At 53.9% G+C, this 25,857-nt stretch overlaps 7 protein-coding genes across 7 annotated transcripts; 3 read left to right on the forward strand and 4 right to left on the reverse strand.

Moving 5' to 3' along the window:
- Nucleotides 1-55: 55 nt before the first annotated feature.
- On the reverse strand, nucleotides 56-848 carry COCSUDRAFT_9239 (vacuolar ATP synthase; the record flags this gene model as incomplete). Its single annotated transcript, XM_005646909.1, has 4 exons — nucleotides 56-154; nucleotides 358-482; nucleotides 601-682; nucleotides 822-848. Coding segments are annotated over 4 exons (333 nt in total), but the record flags the coding sequence as incomplete, so codon positions are not given.
- A 369-nt stretch (nucleotides 849-1,217) lies between these two features.
- On the forward strand, nucleotides 1,218-6,078 carry COCSUDRAFT_53808 (UDP-sugar pyrophosphorylase 1). The gene is made up of 13 exons (XM_005646910.1): nucleotides 1,218-1,338; nucleotides 1,501-1,584; nucleotides 1,674-1,743; nucleotides 1,826-1,948; nucleotides 2,033-2,125; nucleotides 2,231-2,355; nucleotides 2,478-2,648; nucleotides 2,951-3,161; nucleotides 3,555-3,764; nucleotides 4,095-4,294; nucleotides 4,653-4,901; nucleotides 5,180-5,400; nucleotides 5,640-6,078. The coding sequence occupies exons 2-13, from the start codon at nucleotides 1,543-1,545 to the stop codon at nucleotides 5,770-5,772; spliced, it is 1,848 nt and encodes a 615-aa protein (XP_005646967.1). The 5' UTR covers nucleotides 1,218-1,338; nucleotides 1,501-1,542; the 3' UTR covers nucleotides 5,773-6,078.
- A 45-nt stretch (nucleotides 6,079-6,123) lies between these two features.
- Nucleotides 6,124-8,851, reverse strand: COCSUDRAFT_66619 (LUC7-domain-containing protein). Its single transcript, XM_005646911.1, has 6 exons — nucleotides 8,268-8,851; nucleotides 8,045-8,135; nucleotides 7,779-7,929; nucleotides 7,255-7,464; nucleotides 6,599-6,837; nucleotides 6,124-6,402 (listed from the first exon to the last, which is right to left on the reverse strand). Exons 1-6 carry the CDS (start codon nucleotides 8,437-8,439, stop codon nucleotides 6,264-6,266), a joined length of 1,002 nt encoding a protein of 333 aa, XP_005646968.1. The 5' UTR covers nucleotides 8,440-8,851; the 3' UTR covers nucleotides 6,124-6,263.
- Nucleotides 8,852-9,977: 1,126 nt separating this feature from the next.
- Nucleotides 9,978-11,353, forward strand: COCSUDRAFT_37055 (metal-dependent CAAX amino terminal protease-like protein; the record flags this gene model as incomplete). The annotated part of the gene is made up of 4 exons (XM_005646912.1): nucleotides 9,978-10,082; nucleotides 10,243-10,440; nucleotides 10,805-10,876; nucleotides 11,042-11,353. The coding sequence occupies 4 exons, from the start codon at nucleotides 9,978-9,980 to the stop codon at nucleotides 11,351-11,353; spliced, it is 687 nt and encodes a 228-aa protein (XP_005646969.1).
- A 573-nt stretch (nucleotides 11,354-11,926) lies between these two features.
- On the reverse strand, nucleotides 11,927-17,073 carry COCSUDRAFT_42735 (hypothetical protein; the record flags this gene model as incomplete). The annotated part of the gene is made up of 15 exons (XM_005646913.1): nucleotides 11,927-12,135; nucleotides 12,276-12,511; nucleotides 12,753-12,917; nucleotides 12,985-13,196; nucleotides 13,385-13,499; nucleotides 13,649-13,780; nucleotides 13,866-14,084; nucleotides 14,288-14,432; nucleotides 14,617-14,833; nucleotides 15,160-15,357; nucleotides 15,565-15,879; nucleotides 16,067-16,201; nucleotides 16,355-16,417; nucleotides 16,715-16,843; nucleotides 16,936-17,073. 15 exons carry the CDS (start codon nucleotides 17,071-17,073, stop codon nucleotides 11,927-11,929), a joined length of 2,628 nt encoding a protein of 875 aa, XP_005646970.1.
- A 2,800-nt stretch (nucleotides 17,074-19,873) lies between these two features.
- COCSUDRAFT_24336 (CS-domain-containing protein) lies at nucleotides 19,874-21,530 on the reverse strand. The gene is made up of 5 exons (XM_005646914.1): nucleotides 21,149-21,530; nucleotides 20,928-21,048; nucleotides 20,722-20,834; nucleotides 20,437-20,580; nucleotides 19,874-20,286 (listed from the first exon to the last, which is right to left on the reverse strand). The coding sequence occupies exons 1-5, from the start codon at nucleotides 21,434-21,436 to the stop codon at nucleotides 20,032-20,034; spliced, it is 921 nt and encodes a 306-aa protein (XP_005646971.1). The 5' UTR covers nucleotides 21,437-21,530; the 3' UTR covers nucleotides 19,874-20,031.
- Nucleotides 21,531-22,588: 1,058 nt separating this feature from the next.
- Nucleotides 22,589-25,843, forward strand: COCSUDRAFT_42737 (hypothetical protein; the record flags this gene model as incomplete). The annotated part of the gene is made up of 7 exons (XM_005646915.1): nucleotides 22,589-22,653; nucleotides 22,793-22,875; nucleotides 23,324-23,412; nucleotides 23,503-23,715; nucleotides 24,092-24,232; nucleotides 24,412-25,436; nucleotides 25,606-25,843. 7 exons carry the CDS (start codon nucleotides 22,589-22,591, stop codon nucleotides 25,841-25,843), a joined length of 1,854 nt encoding a protein of 617 aa, XP_005646972.1.
- Between the last annotated feature and the right edge of the window lie 14 nt (nucleotides 25,844-25,857).

The following is a 25,857-nucleotide window of genomic DNA, read 5'->3' on the forward strand; positions in this document are numbered from 1 at the left end:
GCATCACATCAATGTCCACATAATGCACCAACTCAGCAGGGGCGTTGCGCAGTCAGTCTCCGCCAAACATGATCTTCACCCTCGTCAGGATGGAGTCCTTGCTGGGGTCATATGGATGCTCCTTGCTCGGTATCTCCAGTATTGCTGGCACAGGCTGCACAGGGAGCATGCACTTCATTCAGGCGAATGTGATACCAGACTCAACGCCATACTGCGTCTGTGCACCAACGGTCTGATAGCCAATTACAAGGGGGACGTGTACGTGGGGAGCTGACGTAACAGGCAGGAGCAGCAGCAGATGGGAAGGATCAGAGACATTCTGAAGGAGAACATTTCCTTCTACTGCATCCGCCTCACCTTTGTGTAGTTTGCAATGAGGTGCCTGATCATGTCGGCAATGAACTGATTGATCAGCACGATGGCAATGTCATCGCGATTTGTGTACTCCTTGAAGGAATCTTCAATCTTCTTCACTGCAGTCTCTGCGGGAACAGTGTCCCACACATTAGGGCAAGAAAGGGCGAGGTCAGGACGAGTCAGGTCAAGTCAACCCCCACAAAGCATTACGTGAACAGAATGTGGCAGTGTGAGAAGGCATACTTTCGTTCACTACGAGGAAGTTGGTCTTTTTCCTCAAGTCAACGTTCCCAACGCCTGCCAAGAGGAAACCTGTCACAGTATCCTGCAGAGGAAGACCCAGATTTGTCTCAAACATGTCTTGATTAAGAGCGCAATATTATATTGTGTGGATTTTGCATCTTCATTCATGTGAGATTCAATAGGGCTCATGCTTTAGATCATCAAGAAACGCTGAAACGAACCTCGTCACCGATGATAGCAAGGAGGGAGCCCTCTGCTGGTACTCCCTGCCCAGGCTTGGCTCCTGCCATCTGATCTATTTCTTTTTGAGGAACTCTTCTATTGCTCCATGCGATGCGATGGCCACATCAATGAATCAAACTCCCATACTTTAGGTCATTCAGACATCTGGACAATAAGCCGTGGAGTGAGGTAACTTAGCTATGTAGGGCAGCATCCACAACACAACCGCAACACATATACGACATTCGAGGGTAGCCAGAGCTGAAATTGATGAATAATTTTGCCTTGGCATGGATGAAACTCCCCAGCATGCCAATTCAGGCCATGTCTTTCCACTTCAAACCCCCTTCACGACAGATGCTCTGCAAATCAAGCTCCTTTGGCGCAATCTGTGCGTCGCAACATCGAATCAGATGCTTTAACATAAGATCTCAGACTGTGCTCTTCTCATTGAGACCTCTCCAGGGCCGACGAGATCACTGGTGCCATATAGATATTCTTTCACCACTGTGCCAGGTCTGGATTCCTTCATCGTCTCATGTAATTACCCATCGATTCTCGGATATATGATATGACTGCTTAATCCAGCAGACCCACAATCATGTCCTTTCGCTCTTGACTATGTCTCTTACAGACTCAAGTTACAGTCTGATCTGAGATTGCTGGGTTCTGTCACAGCGGCCATCGCCATAAATCGTAATAGACCCGCCAACGGACTCTATGGATGCTCTGAATGGAAACGAAGTGCTACTGACTGAACAGGTAGGCTTGTGCAGTAGAGTACTACTAACTCTCGATCTGCACGCCATATTCCCAAGGTCGTGCCAAAACGCCTAATCTTTTGCCCGCAGAATAAGGAGCTCGTGCAGCAACTACTCGATCTTGACCAAAGCCACCTGTTCCTGTCATGGCCCCCTCCAGGTAGTATGTTTGCTACCTTTCCTTCACCCCTGCTCTGACTTGGCCAAGAGACATCATATGACCCTTTCGTTCCTGCTCTCAGGGGAGAAAGACAACGAAAAGCAGCAGTTGCTGGAGCAACTGCAACACTTGGACCAGAATTACACTGGTGGCCTGGCCACCTACATAAAAAATGCCAAGCAGCTGCTCGAAGACTCACGCTCAGGTCAGTTACGAGTGAGGACAGAAATAATTGTCACAAATAAAGAATCCCTGTCAATCTCAATTACGCCCCTTGTTTTGTGCGCAGGCAAGAATGCGTTTGAGGGCTTTGTGCCCAGCGTGCCCAAGGGGAAGAAGCTCGACTTTGGCAGTGAGGAGTTCAAGGAGTTTGAGGAGCTCGGTGAGGGGGCACAAGCTCATCTACTGACAGACATTCAATGCACTGTCTGTGGTAAGGGGCCTATGCCGGCTTTTTGTAAAGGTAGGCATGGCCTGTGTGACACAGGTGTTGCAGCCAGCAAGGAAGCTGCATTCGTGCTGGTGGCTGGTGGCTTGGGTGAGCGCCTGGGCTACAAAGGCATCAAAGTTGCTCTGCCCACCGAACTCGCCAGCGAAAAGTGCTTTCTCCAGGTCAGCCATGCTCGCACCTTGCACCAGACCACTCCCTTCTAAACATCAGTCAACTTACAATCCACCAGAGCATGCAAGAATTTGCAAGGGCACTGGAGGTATTCACAGTTGCACTTGTGCAGGTGTACATAGAGTCTATTCGGGCGCTGCAAGCCAAGGCGGGCGGCAGCGCGCAGCTGCCGCTGGCGATCATGACGTCGGGCGACACGCACGCGCGCACCGAGGCGCTGCTGCAGGACAACGCCTACTTTGGCATGCAGCCCGGCCAGGTCACCCTGCTCAAGCAGGAAAAGGTGCGCGCCAGGCGCACCCCGTGCACCCAGCAAACATCCTGCATCTGTCGGTCCCTGGGTTGTGGCCACGCTCATGTCACTAGCGCCTAGAAACAAGCGTTTGTTGGATCGGTCTTATCAAGTCCATTTGATTTCTTTGGACTCCAAGATACCAGATGAGCTTGACTTGAACAATACAGGGCAATGCACTCGATGAAGCTTGAGTGGGCGAAGAGGGCCTGATGCGTCAGGCGCGCATGTACCGTAGTGACGAGTCCAATCCCGTGACATCAAGGGATAAGATCATTTGAGTGATTCATCAGGTGGCATGCCTGAGCGACGGGGAAGCGCACCTGGCGCTGGATGCGAACAACCCATTCGCGGTACAGACAAAGCCGCACGGGCATGGTGACGTGCATGCGCTGCTGCACTCGTCGGGCCTGCTCAAGCGCTGGGTGGCGGCTGGCGTGCGCTGGGTCGCCTTCTTCCAGGACACCAACGCCCTCGTCTTCCGCGGCATCCCAGCCGCCCTCGGTGTGCCCTGCTGCCCTCCCTCCCTTCCACAGTACACTTGCTACCTAATGCACTTCACTGACTCTGTAGCTGGCTTGACGAGCAGTTGCTTACGCTTCCCTTGACCAGTCCTGCTGCCCTCCCACGGCGCACTTGCTACTTTGCGTACCTCACTTGGTCAAGAAATGCCCTTGTCAGCCAGGGTATGGGACCCAGCATAGGAGGGGCAGAGCCAGGAGTTGATGGCGCAGCCAGCTACAAATATCAGTCAAGCTCTATCACGGATTTATCAGCGTCCATTATCAGCTATCTATCCGCCTCAGCATGAGATGAATGCTTTCACAGGTTAGCCCAGTTTACCCCCACTGCGGGCCTTTTCCTGGCATTGACATAACTAGTGGTGTTTGTATGCAGGCGTGAGCGCGCGGTACGGGTATGACATGAACAGCCTGGCGGTGCCGCGCAAGGCCAAGGAGGCGATCGGCGGCATCGCGTCGCTGCAGCGCCCGGACGGTGGCCACCTGACCATCAACGTGGAGTACAACCTGCTCGACCCCCTCCTGCGCGCCAACGGCTGGGCCGACGGCGATGTCAACGACGCCTCCGGCTACTCCCCCTTCCCAGGCACGCCAGCACCCCACAATATATTCACTTGCTCCTCATAGCAGCCCTATTTCTAAGAGCAGGTAAATAGCTTCAATATATGGCAGGTCCTGAACATGATATGAAATCCGTCATGAGCCCCATGTAAGGGCTTCACATGAGTGCCCCGGCATGTCTCGTGATCAGCTCTAGCTTGTAAAGCTGGTGAGAGCTCCCGATAAGAGGTCCAATCTGCGGTCTTCAATCTGCAGCTGCACGATATCAAGGAGTCATGACCTGTCTAAAACTGTCGGTGCTTAAAAGAATCGTGGTTAAGGTTCTGAGGGCATGGTGGGTGGTTTGGGCGCGCAGGCAACATAAACCAGCTGGTGCTCAAGGCGGACAGCTATGCGGCGGCGCTGGAGGAGACGGAGGGGATCATCGCGGAGTTTGTCAACCCCAAGTACAAGGACGACAGCCGCACCGCGTTCAAGTCCAGCACGCGCCTGGAGTGCATGATGCAGGACTTCCCCCACGGCCTCCCGCCCACCGCCGCCGTCGGCTTTACTGTCGTCAACCAGGCGCGCATTCGCTTGTTGACAGATAGAGGGAGGACTGGCTTGCATGATGATTTACAAAGAATAAACACAGTTCACACATTACCAGAAGCGACGATTGATACTGTTTGCACGGATGCACAGACAAGTCCTGGCTTTGTCATGAAGGGAACACAAGCCCACATCCTTCAGCAGTAGAGGAGGGGCAGGACCTCTTATGCCTATTCAAGATCCCGCAGCGTTGCTGCAAAGTTGCTGCACAGCACAGAACAATGCACAGGCAAAGGAACCTTACAAGGGAACTGGAAAATTTCTCAAACCTCTTGCAAACAAATGCAAGGGAAGTGGGAAATGAGAAGAGGCATCCATGCAGGTGTGGGCGGCGTACAGCCCGGTCAAGAACTCTCCGGACGACGCGCGCGCCAAGGCGGCCGGGGGGAACCCCTCACACTCGGCCACGTCGGGCGAGGTGGACATCTACCGCACCAACTGCGCCGCGCTGCGCATGGCCGGCGCGCGCATCGAGGGCCCCGAGCCGCGCGAGTTCAACGGCCTCTCCGTGGACCTCTGGCCGCGCGTCTCCTGGTCCCCATTCTTCGCGCTCACCTTCTCTGACCTGGAGGTGTGCACACAGCCTTCCCAGTCCACCAATCTTTGAAATAATATTATAAGTACCACATGCTATATTTGTGAAAAGAGGAAGTTACAAGAACAACTACAGCTGCAGGAAAAATTCTGCCTGCATGCGATGATGTCTGTCTTGCAGACCTAATTCATGGTCTATGATACTGTATGCAAAGTCACGCCTAGGCAGGGCTCTAGCTCTGTGCATAATGCTCTGGAGCAGGCCGGCAAAATTAGTAGCGGCGGAAAGTCAGTGCTTGTGTGGTGCGTGCGCAGGCCAAGATTGACGCGGCCAGTGTGCGGCTGAGCAAGGACGCCGTGCTTGTCATCAACGGTGCCGGCGTGCGCATCAAGAGCCTGGATCTGGATGGGACTCTGGTCATTGACGCGGCCCCAGGGGCCGAGGTGGTCTTAGACGGGCTCAAGGCGCAAAACCGCGGCTGGAAGTGGCAGGCGCTCAATCCAAACAAGGAGATGACAGAGGAGCAGGCAATGAGGTGCGGTGATAGCAAGGGACCAACAAGAGAGGAGATAATGAGATGCTTGTGTCTCCTGCCCCATTCGTGTCGTTCTTTCTGGCCAGCATCTTTGGTAGTAAAGCCCTGCCCCAATCTGAACTCATCAGATGCAAGCGTAGCCTCCTAGCAAACATGCCAGTAGCTGGTGTAAAATGTGCTGCTTGATGTTCTGATGGGACGGCCTGAAGGATCAATTGTGTGTGGGGTTCTGTGCGCAGGGGCTTCAAGGTGTGCCGGAAAGGTGAAACTGCCTTGAAGCTGGAGTACCCAACTGAGGGAAAGTATGTGTACCCGGAGAAAGCTGATGCGGGCAAGGAAGGGGTCAAGACAGAAAGAGCAGCTGTGGCCTAAGTGGGCGTTGTAGAAGGCCCTGTACAGAGGGAAGGAAGGGTACAGTGGCTGTACGGAGTTCTGAAATATGGGCCAAGAATTGGATTCATTGAGGTGGTGCTCAGACAGGGAATGGGCGGTTTCCAAATGGCGCTTCGTTGCAGGTGTTATCTTGCCTGACTGCTTATAGGGTGCTACATATGCCACAAGAGCATGTAGAGTAGCAACGTAGACTCTACTCTTGCAGATATGCCTTCGCTTTTGGAACATCACAACCCTCGACCAAGATACCTCAGGCATATTTTATTGTGCAAGTACAACTCGTTTTACATTTAGGAAGCAATTGGCATCTCACACTTGCATTCACACAGTGCCATGGGGCACACAATCCCAAGCAATGCTTTGCAGTTGAGATCATAGAAGGGGTCACAATCAGATAGAGGAAGCGCCGTCAGAGAGCACACCACAAGACACGACACCCAGATCAAACATGCTCGGTGCTGGCGCCCATGTCAGCGGCGGTGCCTTGAGGGCTGCCCATATTCCCTGTCGCGTTCACGAGGCTCGTGCCGCGATCCGCTGCCGCCATGATACAGGTCCCCAGGTGGCGCCACCTCCGCATGCCTCCGCACCGGCGACCTGCTGCGCCGCCTACGCACACAAAATATGACCCCTTGGAACCCATCTACAAACTATCAATAATGATGACGATGCATGCACCTTCACAGGATTTTATTGACGGCACGAGTCAGGCAATACAGGTGCAGACATGCGCAAGAGCCGAGCGGCCAGCACAGGTTGTAATCAGCATGCATGCAAGCATGTATTATCCGCTTAATCAACGCACCGCTCCCTGTCCCGCCGTGAGTGATCTCTGTCCCTGTCTCTGTCACGTTCCCTGTCACGATCGCTGCGGCTGGAGCGGCCCCTGTCTCTGTCCCTGTCCCTATCTCGCTCGCGGTCCGACCTGTGCTCCCGGACGTCCGGTTCCTTGGGCCGGCCCTTCTCGGCCGCTGCCGCCTGCACCTCCGCCAGCTTCTCTCTGATGGCTAGCCACCCGCGAAACTGCTTGCCTTCTAAATGGTCCTGCACGGTGCGCTCCCCCTTCAAACACAACTCCTGCTGCACGAAGCCTTATCACTCCTGGGCGCCCAATGACTCTCAACAGACAACCGTAATCTCCTGAAACTGGGTGCCTCCTACAGCAGCTCACAGCATTGCCGGTAGAAAGACTATCTCCACCGCGCGCCACCATTACCAAAAAGAAGGCCAGGTTCAAATCAGCAGCCACAAGAGCTCCATCACTCTTGGGCGCCCAATGACTCCAACCGGCTAAATCATGCTCCTAAAACTGGGTGCCCTCACAGCAGCTCACAGCAGCAGCAGCAGCAGCAGCAAGACTATCTTAGCCTTCACTACAAGAAAAAAGGCCGGGTTGAGCAGAGCAGAGGCTTCACTACCAGAAGGGAGGCCGGGTTGAGCAGAGCAGAGAAGAGGGCTCACCTTGCGGCGCTGCTCGTTGTCGGTGGAGTTGATGAAGACGCCGCAGACGTCGCAGACGCTCATGGTGCGCTCGGGCTGCGTGAAGCTGGCGTGCAGCGCATCCCATTGCGTCTTGAAGCCCTCCGCCGTGTTGGCAAACAGGATGCTGCCGTCCACGTCACCCTCCTCCGCCAGCGCCTCGCTCTTGTCAAGCGCCTCCTTCTCCTTTGCCTGTTGTTGCATGCGTCCATGTCGTGGGCAAAGGGGGGCAAGCAATGACTATCCCACTGTGTGCATGGTCGTTCTGTTACAGAGTGATTGTCTCTCCCTCTTCAAGCAGTGTAACGAATTCATCGTAACCATGCGACATATAAATAGCCCAGGAAAGCTTGTCGACATGTGTCAGTCAGACATGCACAAAACAGAATCGCATGCTTCCCCCAATTGCAGATTTGCTTAACGCCAGATTAAAGGTGTGAGCTTGTAGAGGTGTGCCGGGGTGTGAAAGAAGCAAGTGCTTGCAGGGCGGAGGTGAAGGGCAGCACCTTGATGGCGTCGAGCTCAACCTGCTCCGAGGCCGAGACGGGCTTGGGCTCGGACTCCTTCAGCGCACGGTCGCGCTGCCGCTCGATCTTGCGGTCCATGTCGCGCACCAGCTGCGTCAGCAGCACGTGCAGCTCCTTCTGGTATCCCGTCCTGCAGTTGATTTAGATAAGCTGGTCAGAAGGGCGCTTGTCTGGCTCACAGAGCTCTCCATGACAAGGGTGTGTTTGGCTCAGTGGACATGCGCAGACGTTGCAGTCGTGCTGACCTGTCCTTCTCCTTCTCTGAGAGCGCGTCGTACTCTGCTTTGAGCTCCTCAAACTTCAAATCGTCATCGTGCAGCTCATACTTGCACACACCTGCGTGGGCCAGCAGTCACAAGAGTCAGACTTGGCATACGTCATCACCCTGACACATAAACAGGTCAATCCTAATTATGCATGCTAAGATTCCAGCAATCAGGGTAAGATGCTCAGAGCCTCGTTGCTCACCAAGGTCGCTCTTGGTGTTTTTGAAGAGTCCATAGGGACAGAGCCCTGCAAGCGCATACTTGCACACTTCTGGGTCGTAGTAGCGCACGCCACGGCCGGAACGCTTCTCCAGTGGAACGTCCCTTTCTTTTCCCATAAGCTCATCGAGCATGGACCGCATCGCGTCCACCATCTTGCAGCTCGCTTGCTCAACCCAGACTTTGAAGGATGTCTTGGTGTCTGCTTTGGATCCGCGTACGAGTATGTATCAAACTACTTACAGCTCTGTGTATATAGAGCAAACCTAGAACAAACGCACCATGAAGATCCCAGCGTGAGGGTCTTACAGCTGACACTTCCAGCAAAACAGGAAGATTATGATCCTGTGACGCTCGATAGGTCCTGACCTCACACAAAGGCCAGAAACCTGGTGTGGTGATTTGTTTTCAAATGATTTATTTATATCTTTCAGATCTGCTTACGATCCCTGGCCAGTTGTCCTGGCAACTGAAGGTAGTACATTTCCAGTTGGAATTTCTTCGGCCCCAGAAACGGCAAAGGGGCTACGGCATGCAGAAAAAGGTGTACTATGTAGTACTGCCTTTCCGCAAAGGAAGAGGACTTGTCAATTCAATTTGACATCGAGAGCATTACTTGTTTCTCGGGAGGCGGAACCGAGAGCCCAAGCTTGAGGGTATCCGCTCAAAAGGTTTCCCAATAGGGTTTAGCAAGCATTCGAGCTTTTCTTTCTTGATGTGGAAAAGATTTCCATTAAAAAGCCTTTGATGGTCTGATCTTGTATGGGGAGAATTACTGCTTCTTTATGTGCTTGCATTTGCAATTCGCACTTTGTATGAGAGCCACATGCACTACACGCCCCACGGTAACTTGAGATTGTGCTCATGCATTGGCAGCGATGAGTTGGAAAATACGTAATTATGAGCATGAATGCTCTGTGCCATGTGCTGGCAGCTTGAGAGCTTGTTTAAAAACCTTATCGTCTGGAATCCAGTCCACCTCTGTCACCTTGCGGCGACAGCACGCTTGTCGGGCCAGCCAATCATATGTAGGTCATGATAGAGAGAATAGCGCCAGTTTTTGCCAACCATACGGCAGAAATTGTGTACAGAGCACGCCACAACGGGCCATCTGTCTGAGACAGCAGTCAGGGAATCAGCAAGGGGCCGGGGGTAGAAGAGCTTGCTCGACTTGCAGGAGTAGCAGGCTGTACTATCATCACGGCGATTGTGATGTCAAAGTTTGCGAGACAGCTACATGGCGGCATCGCAGCAGGCTGGGGAGGAGCTGCTATGGGGTGCTCAGATGGCAGCCTCTAGACCGCAGAAAATGTGCAGAAGTCACATGCTTGTCAGATGCAGCAAGCTCAGCAGCAGGCACCAGCGGCCAGCACGAGCATCAAGAGGGATCCCAGGCTGGCCTAAGCCCGAAATGGGACCCTGCTCAGGTGAGCAAACCATGCATCTTGTCGGGTGCATGTTTCATTGCTCTTATTTGCACCAGATTACGCTGAAAGATACGGCATCTGAACCTTGCTGTGTGGCCCTCTGCAGCCTCTTCTTCCGGTCCCCTGGAACGCAGGCAAGATCGTGCAGGTGAGTGGACCATGCCCATTCTTGACCAACTTGTAAATGTGGCAAATTCTTAGGTCTCCAAGACTGGTGGCTGCACCTTGCTCCTCCTGACTTGCACGCTGCACGGGGTGCGCAGGTGATGTTCCTGTGGCTGATGGCCTTCTGGTTGCTGGGCTACGTCGCTCTTCCTGGAGGCCTGGAGCTGCTGGGGCTGGAGAGGGAGGAGCTCACTGCGCGTGGGCAGGTGCGCGCATCCATGCATCCTCACCCCAGCCCCATTCACACCAAGGGCCTGTCTGACTATCCACGACCCACTGATACTGCATGGCATGGATATGCTTGTTGAGTCAAATCAGGGTCAGGCACTGGATCAGCCTTACAGGGAATTGTTGTGTGGGCGGTAGGCGCTGGTGCACCTGGTGCTGGATGTGGGGGAGCTGGGGGCGACGCTGGGGATTCTGTGGGGTTGCCTGCGCGCGTACCGGCCGCGCGCGCTGGGCTGGTTCCACGCACGGCTGTGGCCGCCGCACCCCTGGCTGGGCCACATGGTGCTGGCCTGCGCAGCCTTCCCGCTCGTCGACCTGGCAGCCGCCCGCAGCCAGGTGGGCGCCCCCAGTCACAAAACGTAGCCTTGACTGGCATACAGGGGTCAATAGGATTCTCATATCATGAGCACCCCCAGTCACGAAATTCAGCCTTGACTGGCATAGAAAGAAATCTATAGGTCTTTCATGTAAATGAGCAATACGGGCGATTGATCGCGTTGCAAGGCCCAGCCGGAGCCAAGGAAGCTGCAGCATGTGAGGGGACTGCAGTAAGGCTTCAGCAGTGAGGCGCTTGTTGCAAGTCGATTCTATTGGGCCCGGCACCAGAGCTAAACAACAAGCAGTACCACAGCTGTACGCGGTGATTTGTTGTTGCCTTGGAGATATTTGAGTTGAGTAAGGGTTGGTTGCACTGATGCAGGGTTGGTTCCCACACGACATCGATGCCTGGGGGCCCAACGTGCTGGAGCAGAGCCTGGCTGCCGGCGATCTGGTGCGCCCTTGCATTTGCATGCCTTACAACAAAGCTCCTGCCTTTGATATTCCCTACCGAACTCTTGCTGCTTGTCGTCAACAAGGGACAAAACCTTGGCGCTCTGTGGCACGGCAGTTGGTTGACCAACTTGCTTGACAAGAATGCTGCGGGGGATCTGTGCAGGTGAGCAATGCGATATACTTTGTGGTGGTGACGGTGTGCGCGCCGATCTGGGAGGAGGCTATCTTCCGGGGATTCCTGCTGCCGTCGCTGACGCGCTACATGCCGGTGGCGGCCGCCGTGCTGGTCAGCGCGCTCGGCTTTGCGGCCGCGCACTTCAGCCTGCAGCGCTTCCTGCCCCTTGTCATGCTGGGCGTGATCTTCGGCAGCCTGCTCGTGCGCACGCGCAACCTGGCGCCCTGCGTGCTGCTGCATTCCCTCTGGAATGCCTACATCTTCTGGCAGCTCACCTGCCGCGGTGTCGCCGGTGCCTGACGCTGCTACTTGACCGGGTAGCCAATCGGCTCGCAAAAGAAGGAATTGAATGCTGCTATAAATCTGCGCTGGGGTTTTGGCATGGTGGTGAGCTATCATGAGTGGGTTAGTGCAAGATAAGGTGTGCTTTCCAGCTAATAGTGAGACCCAAGGCGGTGCGTAGCCTTGCTGCCACTTGCCTGTACGGGTTTGTACAATAGTCCCCTGCTGGGCCGGAAGTTTATTGAACTGACGAGGAAAAATAATGGCGTTCTGAAGCTCAGCTTTTGGATCGCGCTTTGAAAAGGAATTTGCACTGACTATATTCAGCGCCCAAATGGATTTCATTCACACACCACATGACTTGCGTTTGCAGATGTAAATATTCCTTCAACTACTAGTATATATATAATATACATATGTGTGCACACAGTATGTGAAGCACTGACCTCATACACAGATGACAACTGGCCAGCCCTCCATGTAGTCACAACACAAATAACTCCAGGATCTCCATTCCTTTGCGGGCACACTTCAGGGCATTCTAGGTCATCCTACAATAGATATTTGCAGCACTGTTCATGCGTTACGCATTTACTTGTTGGAAACCGCATCGCGGAGGTTCTGCAGGTCAGATGCAACATCTGCCCACTTATGCACGCCTCCATCTTCACTCCACAGCGGTTTGAGCTTTCTTATCTCTCCTGCAAAATCTGCACTCTCCTCCGCCAGCTGTGCGGTGGTGCGGACAACTTGAGTCCATTCATCTTTAACCTCCTCCAGCCAATCATCCGATGTGCGGCCTGCAGTGCAAATGATAAGCTCATATAGACATGTCACAGGCATTGAATACTTATTGTACTCTGTTCCTCATGCACCTCATAAGACGCAATCAGTAACATGTGACAGCGGGGCTTGTAGATGCAGTGCGCAGGAAATTTACCTGCAGGAGCAGCGGGAGGCCCTGGAATGTCAGGAGAGATGCTGGTGGAACTCAGCTGCTCCGCTGCGCGCTCCACAGCCTTGCGTTTGGCCACAGCCAGGCGCACAAAGCCCTCATCGATTGCGCGGGACACCAGCGCAGCTGCAGCGTTGAGAACAGCCCCGGCAGCTGCTTGCCCCTGCTGCGCTGCCGCAAGCAGGGTGCTTGCCACAAGGCTGCCAGCCGTCACTAGCAGCCTGCAGTCACACACACCCGACCGTATTCAGTCCAGACTCATCAGGAAACGTTTCATGTGCTGCACTGGGCACAATCAAACCCTCACGTCATGCAAGGAAGTCTGCATGTATCTCAGGGCCGGGATTTGCATCAGATGTGCAGATAGATATAAACACAGTGCTCTAGCACATCGCCACAGCAAGGAGATGCAGACATCTAAAGGCAAGGATTTTTTTTACAATCTTTAGATTCGCCGTAAACCTGCAATCGATGCCGTCAGGGCCTGCGGGCGGCGTGCCCAGTGCAGCAGGAGGGGAGGCTCTGCTGCGCTCCTGCGCCCACTCAGCCAACGGGGGCACCAAAGCCAGCAGCGTGACTGCTGCACTCTCCTCTGCGCCACCCTCCGCCTGGCTTGCATTGTCCTGGCTGCACCCACAGACATCCGCTCATGCAAATTCACTAGCTACCGAGCTTCATGCCCGGTACAATGCACTTGTGTCTGCGCAGAGGATTTATTGAAATTGCAATGGAGGGGGAGGAGAAGACATACAGCGCGCGCAGGAGCTCAAGGGCAGGCAGCAGCATGGCTTCAGCGGATGCCAAAGCGGCCCAGGCTGCTGGGGAGGCCCCCTGCATGGCTGCTGCCCACAGCTTGCGCGCGTCGTTGGCAGTGTTTGATGTGTAGTCCACGAGAGACTCCAGCACCTGCCGTGAGGAAATGCACCACTTGGCAGAAGTAAAGCATGAACAGTTTGATCAGGAACGCACAAAAAATGGGGTATCCCCAGGAGGGTGCAGATCGCGCAAAGAGCTACCTGTTTGTCAAGCAATGCTGTGAGCCAGGCCCTGCTTGAGGGTCCGCCTCCATCTTGCTCCGTGGCTTGTGGCACAACCTGTGACAGTGCTGGCAGCATGAAGGCAACTGCCTGCCCCTGCTGCACTGTCAGCAGGAAGGGCAGAAGTGCCTGCATCCGCTGTCCAAAGGCGTCCGGTGCTTCAGCGAGGAACCTGCATGCTCATGGAGCACGTGTCAGATGCAGCTGGGCCACTTCAGGATGCGAGTGAGAGTGCCTCTGGCCAAACATAGCTTTTTCAATAGAACATATCTTGAATCACGATGTCAGCAAAGATGACACACGGATAGCAGAAATAGGCACCTGCCCAGGGATCTGATCGCAGCGAGGGTGATGGGGTCATTGGCGTCCACATCGCCCTGGCCGGCCGCTTCAAGAAACTGCAGGATCGCCTCATGCGCTTCTTGGAGCGAGGACATCGCCCGCATGGCAACCCTGCCATGCACATGCACTGCCTCAACACCTCCCAGCTTCCTGGGTCTCTCGTCCCTGAGGACGCAGCTTCCCTTCCTGGTCTGACAGGGCCATATCCCTCCACAGCGCCTCAATTCTGCGCAAGGGATCTGAGGCTTGCCTGTCGCTGAGGACTGGCGCCACCATGTCATCATCTTTAGCGGACACATCAGTGTAGGCCTCGGCGCGCATCGAGTCCGCGGCCAGCGCTTCAACGCAGCCCTCGGCCAGCGCAAACACAGCCGGCAGAACGCGCGCCGCCCGCTCTCCAGCCAGCTCTGTGTGCCTGCCCAAGCCACATGAGCCCTCTCAATAGACGCTGCTGTGCTGCTTTGTTGTCACTGTCGACGATGATACGCTGTTCCTGCCACAAGAAGAGCTCCAGTACGCCCGTGTCAACATGCAAAGGATTGCAACACAGATCCCAAAGATGTATTGCACATATTTCTTGAATTCAATTTCAAATGTCAAATCAAAGGCCGTTCTCACCCGTTTGCAGCAGAGCGCTTGGTGTCTTTCCCTTGGTCTCCAGGCGCAGAGCTGCTGCCGCCAGCGGTGCCAGGGTCAAGATCATTGCCCTGCTCGTCCACGAGCGGTGCCGGCCTCTCCAGCGGGGGCATCATTGGTGCAAAGCCTGCAGCAGCCGCACAAGACTCTTGTGTGGTCCAAGTCCAGAAATTGCAATTTCGAACCCATGACGCCCCTTACATTTCAACATGAAAATATAACTGCCTTTTGGGTCCAATTTAAAAGAGAATGCAACCCATTGTGTGCTTTTGAGGAGATGGTTGGAGTTGTCTAGGGGAGCTCCAAAGCACCTTGGGTGTCATCATCGTCGCTGTCATCCTCCATCTGAGCTGGCGCTGACGAGGACGGCTCCTCCTCCATCCTTGCGCTCGCACTGGGCTGTGCGGGGATGAATGCGCGCGCGAGGGGGATGCGCTCCTTTGGCGCCAGGGCGTCCCGCAGCGTGATCAGCGCCTCCACCTTGACCACCTCCACCAGCAGCTGGAAGAAGTCCTCCGGCACATCCCTCTGCACCGCCATGCCCATACTTTCAGGGAGCACTTGCTCTTCAGCATTTGTGTTACAGATCGGCCCCCAGGGACAGCTCTCAGGTCCAAAAAGACCACCAATAACCAAAATGTACTAGTCTGGTCTATCCAGTCGTCACATCTGTGACAATCTGCTCAGGAAGCTACTGCTGTAGCACCGGGATGCATGGCAACACAGACTGGTCGTTGCACATGTCTGCAAACGTAATCGGACCCATGCTCCTGACGCAGCCGTGCATTTCATTTCCTGTTCCTGTTTCATGACGTTGTGAAATTTTGTGATGCTTCCAGCAAGGGAGGTCGCACCCCGTCGTGGGAGGGAGCCAGGAGCCACTCGGCGCCGACCAGGCCGAGGATGGAGGCTGCAACCTGCAGCGTTGTCTGGCGCTGAGCTGGCGCCAGGCGGCCGCGCAGCAGCGTGGCTATACCGGACCGCGCCTGAGCCGGCCAGCACGATCCAGTCCCGGCAGCAACCCCTGCTGAGTCCTGCAGCCGCTCCTCCACCTGCACAGCAACCTCCACAGCTGGTGACCGACAATCAAACATGCTGTGTTAATTCACAATTACAGGCAAATTACTTCTGAGAAGATGCCTCAAGATCTTCCATTCTAGACATCATGCATCACGTTACTTGTAATATATCAATGCTTTGATGACCAGGGAAGAAATAGCAGATATTTGTGCTTGGAGCAGGGCATAAGAGAGGCAGACCTGGGGCAGGGGTGATGACAGGATGAGCAGCAGCACGTAGAGAGCCTGCAGCTGCAGCGCTGCAGGGTCGAGCATGTCCGGAGCAGCTGGCGCAGTTGGTTGCGCCTGCTCTGGCTGCTTGCCTTTGTCGCCGGCAGCTGCTGCAGGGGCAGCTTGTGCATGTAGCACCATGAAGGAGGCTATTGCAGGCACAGCAGCTGCAACAACCGCCGCATTCTCCGCTAAAACGGTGCTGCGGTCTGCTCGCTCCAGCAGGATGCCCAGAAGGTGCAGCGCTAGAGCATCTCGAGCCCCAGCAGCTGTTCTGTCCTTGGCCTGCCCAACAGTACGCGCTTAATCACCTCAGTCCGTCTTCCTCTGCAGTTTGATGACTGCAATACAGGTTTCATGGAAGCAAATGTTACCGGGGTGAGACGGCCCCTGCAAGGAATTTCGTTTTGTCTGCATTGGTCCATTAAGGGTCCGAGCATAATATGCTGACATTTGCGTCTGTAAAGCCCACCTGAATTGCCGTGCATGCTGCTGCGAGTGCGCCAGATTCAATGCACACGGTGTGGCCTTCCGCGCTGGCCGCTGCAACTGCAAGGAGGCACTCCAGGGCATCCTTCACTGCCTCCCCATCAGTGCCGCCCCAACCCTGCTGCCACAGCAGAAAGGTGTCTGTCTGTCTGAAATAGACTATACTGCCTCAGGTAAGGCAAGAATAAACTACCGGGGAAGGCTCAATTCACTCGGAAGAGATTAGATTTGCTTCGGAGGGTCTGAACGTATATTTTGCGTGAAAGGACACCTGTTCTTGCACTGAAGCTTGTGGCAAGCTCAGCAGTCGGCTGACACCGGCAATCTTGACCACCTGCAAGCATCACACAGACTGCCTTCACAGCACTTCCTGTGCATTCTCATGAAAAGGGATAGCACAGAATATGTGTCGGGCACCAGGCTGGCAAGGAGACAGCAGCCAGATGCTGATCTCCTTAATTTAAAACAGCCGTGCCCATTGACTCTGGCAAGCATTCTAGGGAAGGCAGGCAGAGCCGCACATGAAGTGCGCCTGTCCTCTCGACAAAGCTTGCAATAATGCGCGGATTGATATGACAACAATTCACACTGAGTCAAGGGCTTGAGGCTTTGCCTTGATGAACAGAGGCACTTTCTCGACCATTTCCTCTGAAGCACCAATGTCAGTCAAGCAGCTTGAGCTGGCCAGCAGTGCCAGGGCGAGCACACATGCGCTGACATCCTTCTGCCTGCTCTGTTCGCCAAGCTCTGCATAAGGGACCTGCATGTGCAGATTCTGACACTGTCATGAGATTTATTCAATGTCCATGACTGAGCATGTATGAGCTCAGTACACTTGTACAAGTGCGTTACCTTTGGCTGTCTCAATGGCAGTAACAGGCGAGATATGAACTGCGGCCCAATGGAACCATACACCGCCCGAATGGTGTCTGCATCCCCAGCTGGCAGCAGTTTGGTGACCAGCAACAGTCCCACAAATCTGCAATGCATGCAGCTGAACGTTTGCAAGGGGAAAGCTTATCAATCTTTGCAACACTTTGAGGATCCAACAATGCTGCAGTCCAACTTCAAGCGGAAGCCAAAAGCAAACAGAAAGCCCAGCTCTCACCTCCTCTCGTCTGTAGGACCCTTCAAAAGCTGTAGGCACTCTTCTAAAGCTACATCTGTCTTCGATATTTCTTTCTGCTGCTGTCCAGCACCACTTTCTGGCTGAGGGTGTCCTGGATCTGCGCTTGATCTAGGCTGTTGATCAAGACCTTCAGTCATCGAAGACCCACCCCTGCTGCAGGAATCCTTAATTCTCGCTAATTTAGTACTTTTCTGTGTTTGAGATCCTCCTGGAGGTTCCTTTCAAAGCCATCCGGAGAGTCCTTGACCCAAAACACTTTCTCTTATCACGAATATGTCTTGTCTACAAGTCTCTCATCATAATCTTTCCAGATTTGAATGCTGCACCCATCACCGACGCTCAATATCAGGAGAGAGAAAGCATTCTGACCGGCAGACGCCCACTGCCTACCCTGCCCACATGTGCCCAATTGTCTGCCCATGTGGGTAGGCGAGGCCTTGAAAATTCTGCATCTGTGATGGCCACAAGGGCAGCGCATGGGTGCAGACAACAAATTAGCCAGTGCCACAATTCCTCATCATGAGTACCCATCATGATGATGCATGCGCCGTTTACATACTGTTGATGTCAACATCATGATGATATGTGCATAATATGATATGTGCCTAAGTGCTGAGTGCAGCCACCGGCAGTGCCACGTGGATCCAGTGCGCCAGAGTGCCAGTGGTGGTCACCTCCGAGGTGAGTCCGAGGTCAGCATGATAAGAGCTGAAAAATCCTCAATGAAAATCCTATCCAATGCACTGCAGCCTGAGGTGAACAGAAGAATACTACAATCCAGCAGACTCACTCAGAGACACTGCTTCCAACCGAAAGAAAGTCCACCGAACAGGCTTTAAACAGTGCGCTTGATGACCGCACGACCCACGGCACAAGACCCTCTGACACTGTTTCCTGGGCTCGTGAAGAATTCAATAAAACTCTGGGTCACTTGCATATCAATCTGCACCCAATGCATAAAAAGTAAATGCAAACATAATGTGTGGACCCAGTAAGCACAGACTTGCACAAGTAACAGAAGCTTCATCACGGGACCCTGCAATTTGGCCCATCCATCAAGCAGTGCGCCTTCAAGGGCGGCAGCCACACTTGTGTGAGTGCATGCACCGCACACACAATTCAGCATACCACAGTCTGAAACAGCTTTCACGATGAAAACTTGCTTCAAATTCCAAGATACGCAGTAGTGACACAAGACAAGCCATTAGGAGCTGCTTGGCTGCACTTGGATGTCTGAGCATCCTCCAACAGTGCCATCTTCCCTTGCAAGAGGCAGCGGTACATAGAAAACTGGCCGCAATAGGAGCAATTTCAGACTGTGTGTCCCATACATGGACGAGTAGGTGGTATTTGTTTTAGCAGAACATGATGGGGGCGGTCATGTCGCTACCAGGACAATGGAATGAGAAGTGCCGAGCAGTGCTCCTGCCGTTGAGCCCACAGTGAATTTTTGCCACGTAGTCTGCAGCCATCAGAGAATTTTTGCCACGTAGTCTGCAGCCAGTCACAAGATGCCCTGACGCAATTCATGCGCGTCGGCATATCGTGGAAATATCAGCTAGCGGAGGAAAGAACATCACCTTGTTGCTCTTTGCTGCCACAATGCAGTCTGCATGCACTGTGTCCGCAAGATCCTCAATGACCTTGGCTGCCACGGTTGTGGATGCGCTGGTGTCTTCAATGTAGAGGTATGGAATGCACTGGACATGCTCTAGGTCTGCCAACTCCTTGACCCTGCCTCACCAGAATGACTGTCAGCCATGGCAAGCTAGATTGAAATAACGGCTTCCCAAAGAACATGATTCATTTTTATAATGCGATCGCCCCCTCCATATTAACGCCTCGATCAAGGGGGACAAGCCCTACATGCATGCCAAGCCCTCACCTGTCTCTGAACCAGGCCTTCCTCATATCGATGTCTTTCTTCGCCTCATTCAAAGGCTTTTCGTGGAAATTTATAGATGTCCCCACAGGACCTGTCAGCGGCACCTCAACTTGATAATCTCGTCGAAAGTTCAATCATAGTGCAAGGGTATGTAAAGTGGGCGTTGGCATACCGTGGAAAACCTCGTCCTGGTGACCCAGCAGCTTTGCAACATGGGTGATGTGGAAAATGTCGCCGGGTTTGTGATACTTGCGAGCCCACTGTAGAATCTTCTCACTTTCCTCAGTGTTGTCGATTGCCAGCACAATGTTCCGGTGGCCTGATAGGACCCTGGGTGGAGGCACTACGGGAGCGTCCACCATTTCGGTTGTCATGTTTTTCTTATCAAAATCAATTGCTGTTCTAAAGAACAATCAATGCAGGGGGAAAGCTGACGTCAAGATTTCTTGGAGACCGAATCTTGGACTTGCAAGGGTTTTATTTACCCACATCGATATTACTGGGCCCTGGAACCCCAGCTGCTAGGCCAATTGCATTTGTGAGACCTTTACAATATTCACTAGTAGACCAAATCTGCACGAGATTGAGCGCCATCAAGCTCCAGCTCCTGTGTGCTGCGCATGCAAGATGCCTTGATGGCGCCACTGGCAGCGCAGCCGCTGCGGCACTGCCAGTGCTAGCAGTGCTAGCAGTCACGTTGTTCATCAAGCCAAGATGAGGCCAAACTAGAGCAACTGGCGGGCACTGACGCTTGCGGGGCCACAATGAACCGTGTTGCACTGAATGCAGCGTTACACAGTTCTCCTGTGTCAAATATGAAGCTACTGGCAGCCTGAGGTTGAGATTAACCTGAATTTCAATTGGCGGTCAGCATAAGTCACGGGCAAGGCTGGGGCTCCCATGGACCAAGATACCATTCTCCAGGAGTGCACTTTCACATGAACTTGGCCTTGGAGAAGTCCATTTCAGGGTGCTGAACCATGAACTTCTTGAGCATCTCCTCCTTCTTGGCCTCTTCGCTGGTGGGCAGCCCCATCTGCTTCTGCCGCTGGTCCCACATCATCTTCTCGACGGTCTGCCGCGTCTCTGGATCCAGGTCTGCCAGCTTTGAGTTTTCCGGCTCCACCTTCTGGGTGTCAATCTCAGGCTCCCCCTTCACAACGCTCTTCCACCATGCCATCCTGTCCACCTGATGAAAGGCAGGACCAAATAAGGGCATTCAGCTTTACAAAGCTCAGCACTGCTGTGGTGTCCACAAAACTCATGCCTTTGTGTGCCCGGCAAAGCTTATTGAGGTTTCAGTGTATTGGTGACAGCTTGTCGCAGCAACGAGGCCCACCTTCTGCAGGTTGAGCTCCACGACCTCGCCATCTGAGATATTCCAGTAGCAGTCCTCTGGCATGACAGATGCAAACAGCTCTCCATCCAGCACCGGGTCAGCGCCTGTCAGGCCCACTTTCAGCTTCGTCTTGCTGATGCTCACCTGCAGGCAAGACAGCACGAAATGCTTCAGTACTTTTTCTGTAAGAACTCAATACTCCTGGGTTGCCCCACGAAGATCACATCCTTCACCAGCCAGAACAGCACAAATGCCACGGCATCTGGAAGAGGCAGGATGCCTTACATCACAGTCTCGGCCCTTGGTGCCTGCGGGTACAGGGACTGCAATGACCACATCTGACAGTGATTGCGTCCAGGAATAGGTCTCCAGATCTGCTCCATTTCCTCCGTTGGGCTCTGCGGGATAATTTTGCTTCAAGCTTTAAGAGCAATGGCACGGGTTAAGTCCTTGTGTGCTTGGGCAAGCATATCAGTATATCAAGCACTCACTTAGCCCCTTGCTTTCCTCCTTTTCCTCGTCTTCCTCTTTCTCCACCTTGCTGCTGGTCGGTGCATCAATCACAGGTGCTGCTTCCTGCTGAAGAGACGGGCTGGCTGCTGCAGGCTCGACCTGGCAAAGCACGAAAAATGGCGGTTAATCAGTGATTGAGCTCATAGACTTCAACCTTAATTCATGCATGTTGCAGTGCACCGATGCACCAGATCCTCACCTTCGGAGCACCATTAGCGGACGTTGGAGTCCCTGTTGAGGTGGTCGAGGGCGCGGCACCGGAAGGCTTATTGGACGTAGACCCTTGCTTGACATCCCTCAACAACCTTGCCAGAGTCTTTGACACATTCGGATCCTTGAAGAAGGCTGTTTTGCGGTTGAGGAAGTCAAAGCATGTAGCCAAAAGCGCCTTGCCATCGCGCTGATGAGCTATCAATATCCGTTCAAGCTCATCATCGAAGCGAGTGGGATCGTCTTCTGGCAGTATCTCTTCGATCACACAAGACATGGTAGACGAAATGCTCTGATGCAAACAAATGTTCAGTCTTTTTTCAGTGTTCTGCGGGTGATGGACAGTGATATCAAACAGGTGTGGATCGGAGTATGAACAGAATGGATCATGGGAACGAGAAGAACAAAGCGTCCTGGAGCAACGGCAGCCTGAATAGATTTTACCGACCCTGTAGCTTCTTCCGAAAGGGAAGCTATACATCTGCAATTTGCGTTGAGGCGCTCTTCAACATACGTTGGAAGTTAAGGAAGGCGATATCATTGGTTCCTCCAAGATGATATCCTCTACAGGGCACCTCGGTGTTCTCGGTGGACTTCCCATTGATATCCTTTGCGAGCTTGTTCTTCCATCACTGTCAGTCAAGGACGTGATTTTCCTGTCCTGCACATCGAAAGCAATGCGTGTCATTTGCTTGGAGGAACCACTTTGGATGCACTTGTGCCTGGCCAATGTGAAAGGAAACTTCTCGTCCAAGGTAGGAATTTTTGATGAGGACAAGTCCAACACTGCTAGTACATGTGCATCTTATTGCTTTACGTAAATCAATGTGGCATCAGGGAGCGTGGAGGGAGACAGCAACCGCTGACACTGCAGAAGACTCAGCCAGCCTTCCTTTGCTTGGAGCACCCATGCCTGTGCCCGGCTTCTTCAGCGATTTCCTCTACAGGTAACCTAGAGGTATATCTGTGATGTGCACTGGTGTGGGATTGCATGATGCCCATATCACAGACTACTGACACGTTTCCAGCCAGCAATGCTAGACTTGTCCATTACTGACCCATTACTTGTTTTCAGGAGATGGTGCCGCTGCCACATGGACGTGACATGGTTCTTCCCGGACCAAGAGACCCTCGACCGAATCGATGGCCATGCACTAACAAAGCAGACATTTGCGGCAGCCTTTCTGCATCCCCACCAACCAGTAATGCTAGCTGGACTGCAGAACAGTTGGTCTGCAAGTGAGTGCTGCAGGCACAGTGCTCAGCACAAATATGGTGATCAAGCTTCTTTTCATCAAAACAGTACTGCCATAATTCTTGACTGTGTCAGGTATGCGCAGGTACAACTTGGCAACCGCCCATGCTAAGGAAAAGGTTTGGTGACAGACACTTTGATATCACAGCACCCTCTGGCCGAGTCTTGATGACAATGAATGATTACCTGGATTATTCAGAGCGACAATGCGATGAGGACCCCTTATACCTGTTCGACTCGTGAGTGTCCCTATTCAATACCTGTGCCAGGCATTACTTGTGAATTTGAAGCCACTGCAAGCATGCGAGGCAGTTTCATGCTCACTGTCGTGCATACATCTGGAACAAGTGTTGTGAAGCAGGACATCTTTTGTGGCAGGCATTTTGGCAGCAATATCCCAGAAATACTCAGTGACTACAATGTTCCTGACATCTTCCCAAAGGACCTATTTGGTGTCATGGGTGAGATTGTTGACTGTTCCCATGTGCCTAAATGAAGCTTGAACTGGGAATGTTGCATCACTTAGAGACCATGAAAAAGAAGTAAAAACTTTCTTTAAGTGTTGAGGCAAAATGTGTGTCACAGGAGAGAGACAGCCCCCATTCCGCTGGTTTGTAATGGGCCCTGCGCGATCTGGAGCTTCTTGGCACATAGACCCCCTCTGCACATCTGCGTGGAATGCTCTTGTTTCTGGATCAAAGCGATGGGCTCTATATCCACCAAGTAACTCCTCCATGCCAGATCCAAGACTGAAGATGGCTCTCTGCAGGACAGCTTGCACATGGTGGACTGCTGGTCAAGATGTCTGCATGCGCAACTTCTTTGATTGGTGGGCTGGACGGGTCACGGAATATTTTATTCATCTAGAAACTGTCAACATGGTAATCAGTGGAGGCTTCATGCGTGCAGGCCAGAAGCCGCCAGGAGTGCACACCTGGGTGGATGACAGCAATGATGTCCTGTGGGACGGTCCATCGAGCCTCACATGGTTTCTGGAGGTGTGCTGCTCTGACCCTCATACACAGCGTTTTCTTACTTTGTGAGCTGCTCACGATGCGGGGACGCATGAAATGTGTCTGTTGGCACAGGTGTATCCCAGCCTAAGAGTTGAGGAGCGGCCTGTAGAAATAATACAGCGACCTGGGGAAGTGATTTTCGTGCCTGGGGGTTGGTGGCACATGGTCCTCAACCTGGAAGCCTCCGTTGCAGTCACCCAGAACTTTGCATCAGAACAGAGCTTAGGGAGGGTCATTCAGTGCCTGGCATATGGCTCAGCAGCACAACTCTCAGATGAGTCAAAGGTGAGCCATGCCACGCGCCCAGAGTAGCTTCTTCTTGCATTTCCAAAAAGCACACCCTTCTACACCTGTTCCGCTGCAGAATGTGTCCTGCGGGCCTTGCAAATATAATGCTGGCAATAAGATGCATGAGCCAGCACTAGTAGCCCAGAGGGCAAGAGTCTTAAGTGCGAGATAAGAGCCCTTGACGGAGCTCTGTATGACGTATGCACTGCAGGTTGGACAACCAGACGGAGCCAGGCAGGGTTTCATGCGGAGCCGCGTTCTTGCCCCGTTCCTCAACCAGCTTGCTACAGAAGCAGAGCCAGGCCTCCAGACGGATGATACACGAGCTACTGCCGCAAATGTGCTCAAGCTTGCTGAGCATCACGCTGCGCAGAAGACATGGCTCACTCTCCTCGGTAGGGCCCTGTCTGCCAGCGGCATGGAGGCCAGCTTGAAAGATTCGCAGCAGCCCATCGCTGGAGGCAGTTCTGTGGTCTTCCAAGTGTCAAACCACATCTGCAAATTTGTGGCCAAGGTGAGCTCTCGCGGACCTGCTGAAACTCATCCATGAGCAGGGTGACACATCACCAGCAGGGCACAATTTCTGCAAGCTGGATGGCTCTCGACACTGCACCTAATACCACCTGGACCAGCAGTACTTGGCCCGCTTACTGAGGCTAGACAAGCTCCCAATTATACTCTGCCATCCCACAGGGCGGCGAGGCTGGCGCGGCGCGCACCTGGGCAGAGGCGCTCGCATCGGCCTGCCTGCAGCGCCATCGAGGGCCACTGACGCAGTGCACACCCCAAGTGCTGGCGCTCGGCAGCGTCGACCCGTGCAATTTGGATACAGTAGGCCTCGGTGTGACGCACGCGCTGCCCTTTGTAAACATGACAGCCTGCTTGGGGACTCCTCTCGACGTGGCACGGCCGTTGCTCACCGCGAACTCCCGGCAGAGCATTGCCGCGCGGCTGGGCCGTCTGACTGGGCAGCTGCACAGCCTGCCGCTCCCTGATGCCCGGCTGCTCGGCACGGGCGACGCAGCGGCGCCCTTCACGCTGTGGCAGAGCAGGGATGGCCTGGACCTGAGCTTCCGACCGGTAGGGGCGGAGACCGGAAGCGCGCAGGCTCTGCTGGAGCATTTGGAGCTGCAGCAGCATGTGGACACCGCTGCTGGGACTGCCTGCGTGAGGCTTGGTAGCCCAGTGGATGCCAGCTCGCCGGTCACTGACGGCGAATTCGCGAAAGCTACTGTCGAGACTGCGTTGGACGAGAGCGCGGCACGGCGGCTGTGGCGGCCGTTTGCGGACTTTCTGAGGGAGCGGCGCAGGGACGCCCCTGGGGAGCTGGCGTGGGAGCACAGCCTGCCACGGCGCCTGCTGGGTCAGCTTGAAGCTTACCTGCCGCCAAACCCGGCCGCCTTCCTTCCCAACGCATGTGCAGTATGCTCAACAGATCTGCGCACCTGCACCAGCCATGTGAATGGCTGCACCGAGCAATCTACAGCTGCTACACACAGCAGTACAGCAGCAGGAGCAAGCCCTGAGAGTGTCTACGCGCCCAGCTGGCTGCATGGGGACCTCATAGCGCAGAACATCCTGGTGGCAGAGCCGCTTGACACCGGAGCCAGCTGCGAGGACGGACTCGTGCCCGATGCAGTGCAGCTCATCGACTTTGGCGACGCTGGGCATGGCGACCCGCTGTATGACCTCGTGCTTCTGCTCATTGAGGCTCTCAGGTGACCCTTTCTCTGATAATTGCAGCATGTCATCCTCTCATTTGCCACATACTCTACATGCTTATGGACGTCTGATCCTTGTCTATTTGGTGGAGCATATTTTCGTGTCTTGCAGAATCACAATGAGAGACTGTGCAAGTCCTGATGGCGAGATAAATGCTGTGTGCAGGTGTGAGCAGCCCCTGTGGGAGGCTTGCCTGTCATCCACAGTGAAGGAGCTTGGGGAGAGGCCATGGTGGCTGTGTGCGCGCAGGGGAGTGCCACTGTCGCGAGTAGCCATGACTTACACGCTGCTGCATGAGCAGGACCTGGCATCGGCCATGTTTAAGGCCATGCCCGATCTCTGGCGGCTGCACAGCTTGCATGCAGTAGAGCAGGAAGTGTTTGGACGGCTGGACAATTTGTGAGAGCAGCACCTGAG

Source organism: Coccomyxa subellipsoidea (assembly GCF_000258705.1).
Source record: "Coccomyxa subellipsoidea C-169, whole genome shotgun sequence".
Taxonomy (NCBI): Eukaryota; Viridiplantae; Chlorophyta; class Trebouxiophyceae; family Coccomyxaceae; genus Coccomyxa; species Coccomyxa subellipsoidea.

Coding starts and splice junctions, on each gene's coding strand:
- COCSUDRAFT_24336 (XM_005646914.1), bottom strand. CDS start 21,436: ATGTCTTGTGTGATCGAAGAGATACTGCCAGAAGACGATCCCACTCGC. Junction 20,835..20,927: donor GGAGGAAAGCAAGGGGCTAA/GTGAGTGCTTGA, acceptor ATTATCCCGCAG/AGCCCAACGGAGGAAATGGA. Junction 20,287..20,436: donor TGGAGCTCAACCTGCAGAAG/GTGGGCCTCGTT, acceptor GCCTTTCATCAG/GTGGACAGGATGGCATGGTG.
- COCSUDRAFT_53808 (XM_005646910.1), top strand. CDS start 1,543: ATGGATGCTCTGAATGGAAACGAAGTGCTACTGACTGAACAG. Junction 4,902..5,179: donor TCACCTTCTCTGACCTGGAG/GTGTGCACACAG, acceptor GTGCGTGCGCAG/GCCAAGATTGACGCGGCCAG. Junction 5,401..5,639: donor ACAGAGGAGCAGGCAATGAG/GTGCGGTGATAG, acceptor TTCTGTGCGCAG/GGGCTTCAAGGTGTGCCGGA.
- COCSUDRAFT_66619 (XM_005646911.1), bottom strand. CDS start 8,439: ATGGTGGACGCGATGCGGTCCATGCTCGATGAGCTTATGGGAAAAGAA. Junction 6,838..7,254: donor ACAACGAGCAGCGCCGCAAG/GTGAGCCCTCTT, acceptor CGCACCGTGCAG/GACCATTTAGAAGGCAAGCA. Junction 6,403..6,598: donor TCACGGCGGGACAGGGAGCG/GTGCGTTGATTA, acceptor TTGTGTGCGTAG/GCGGCGCAGCAGGTCGCCGG.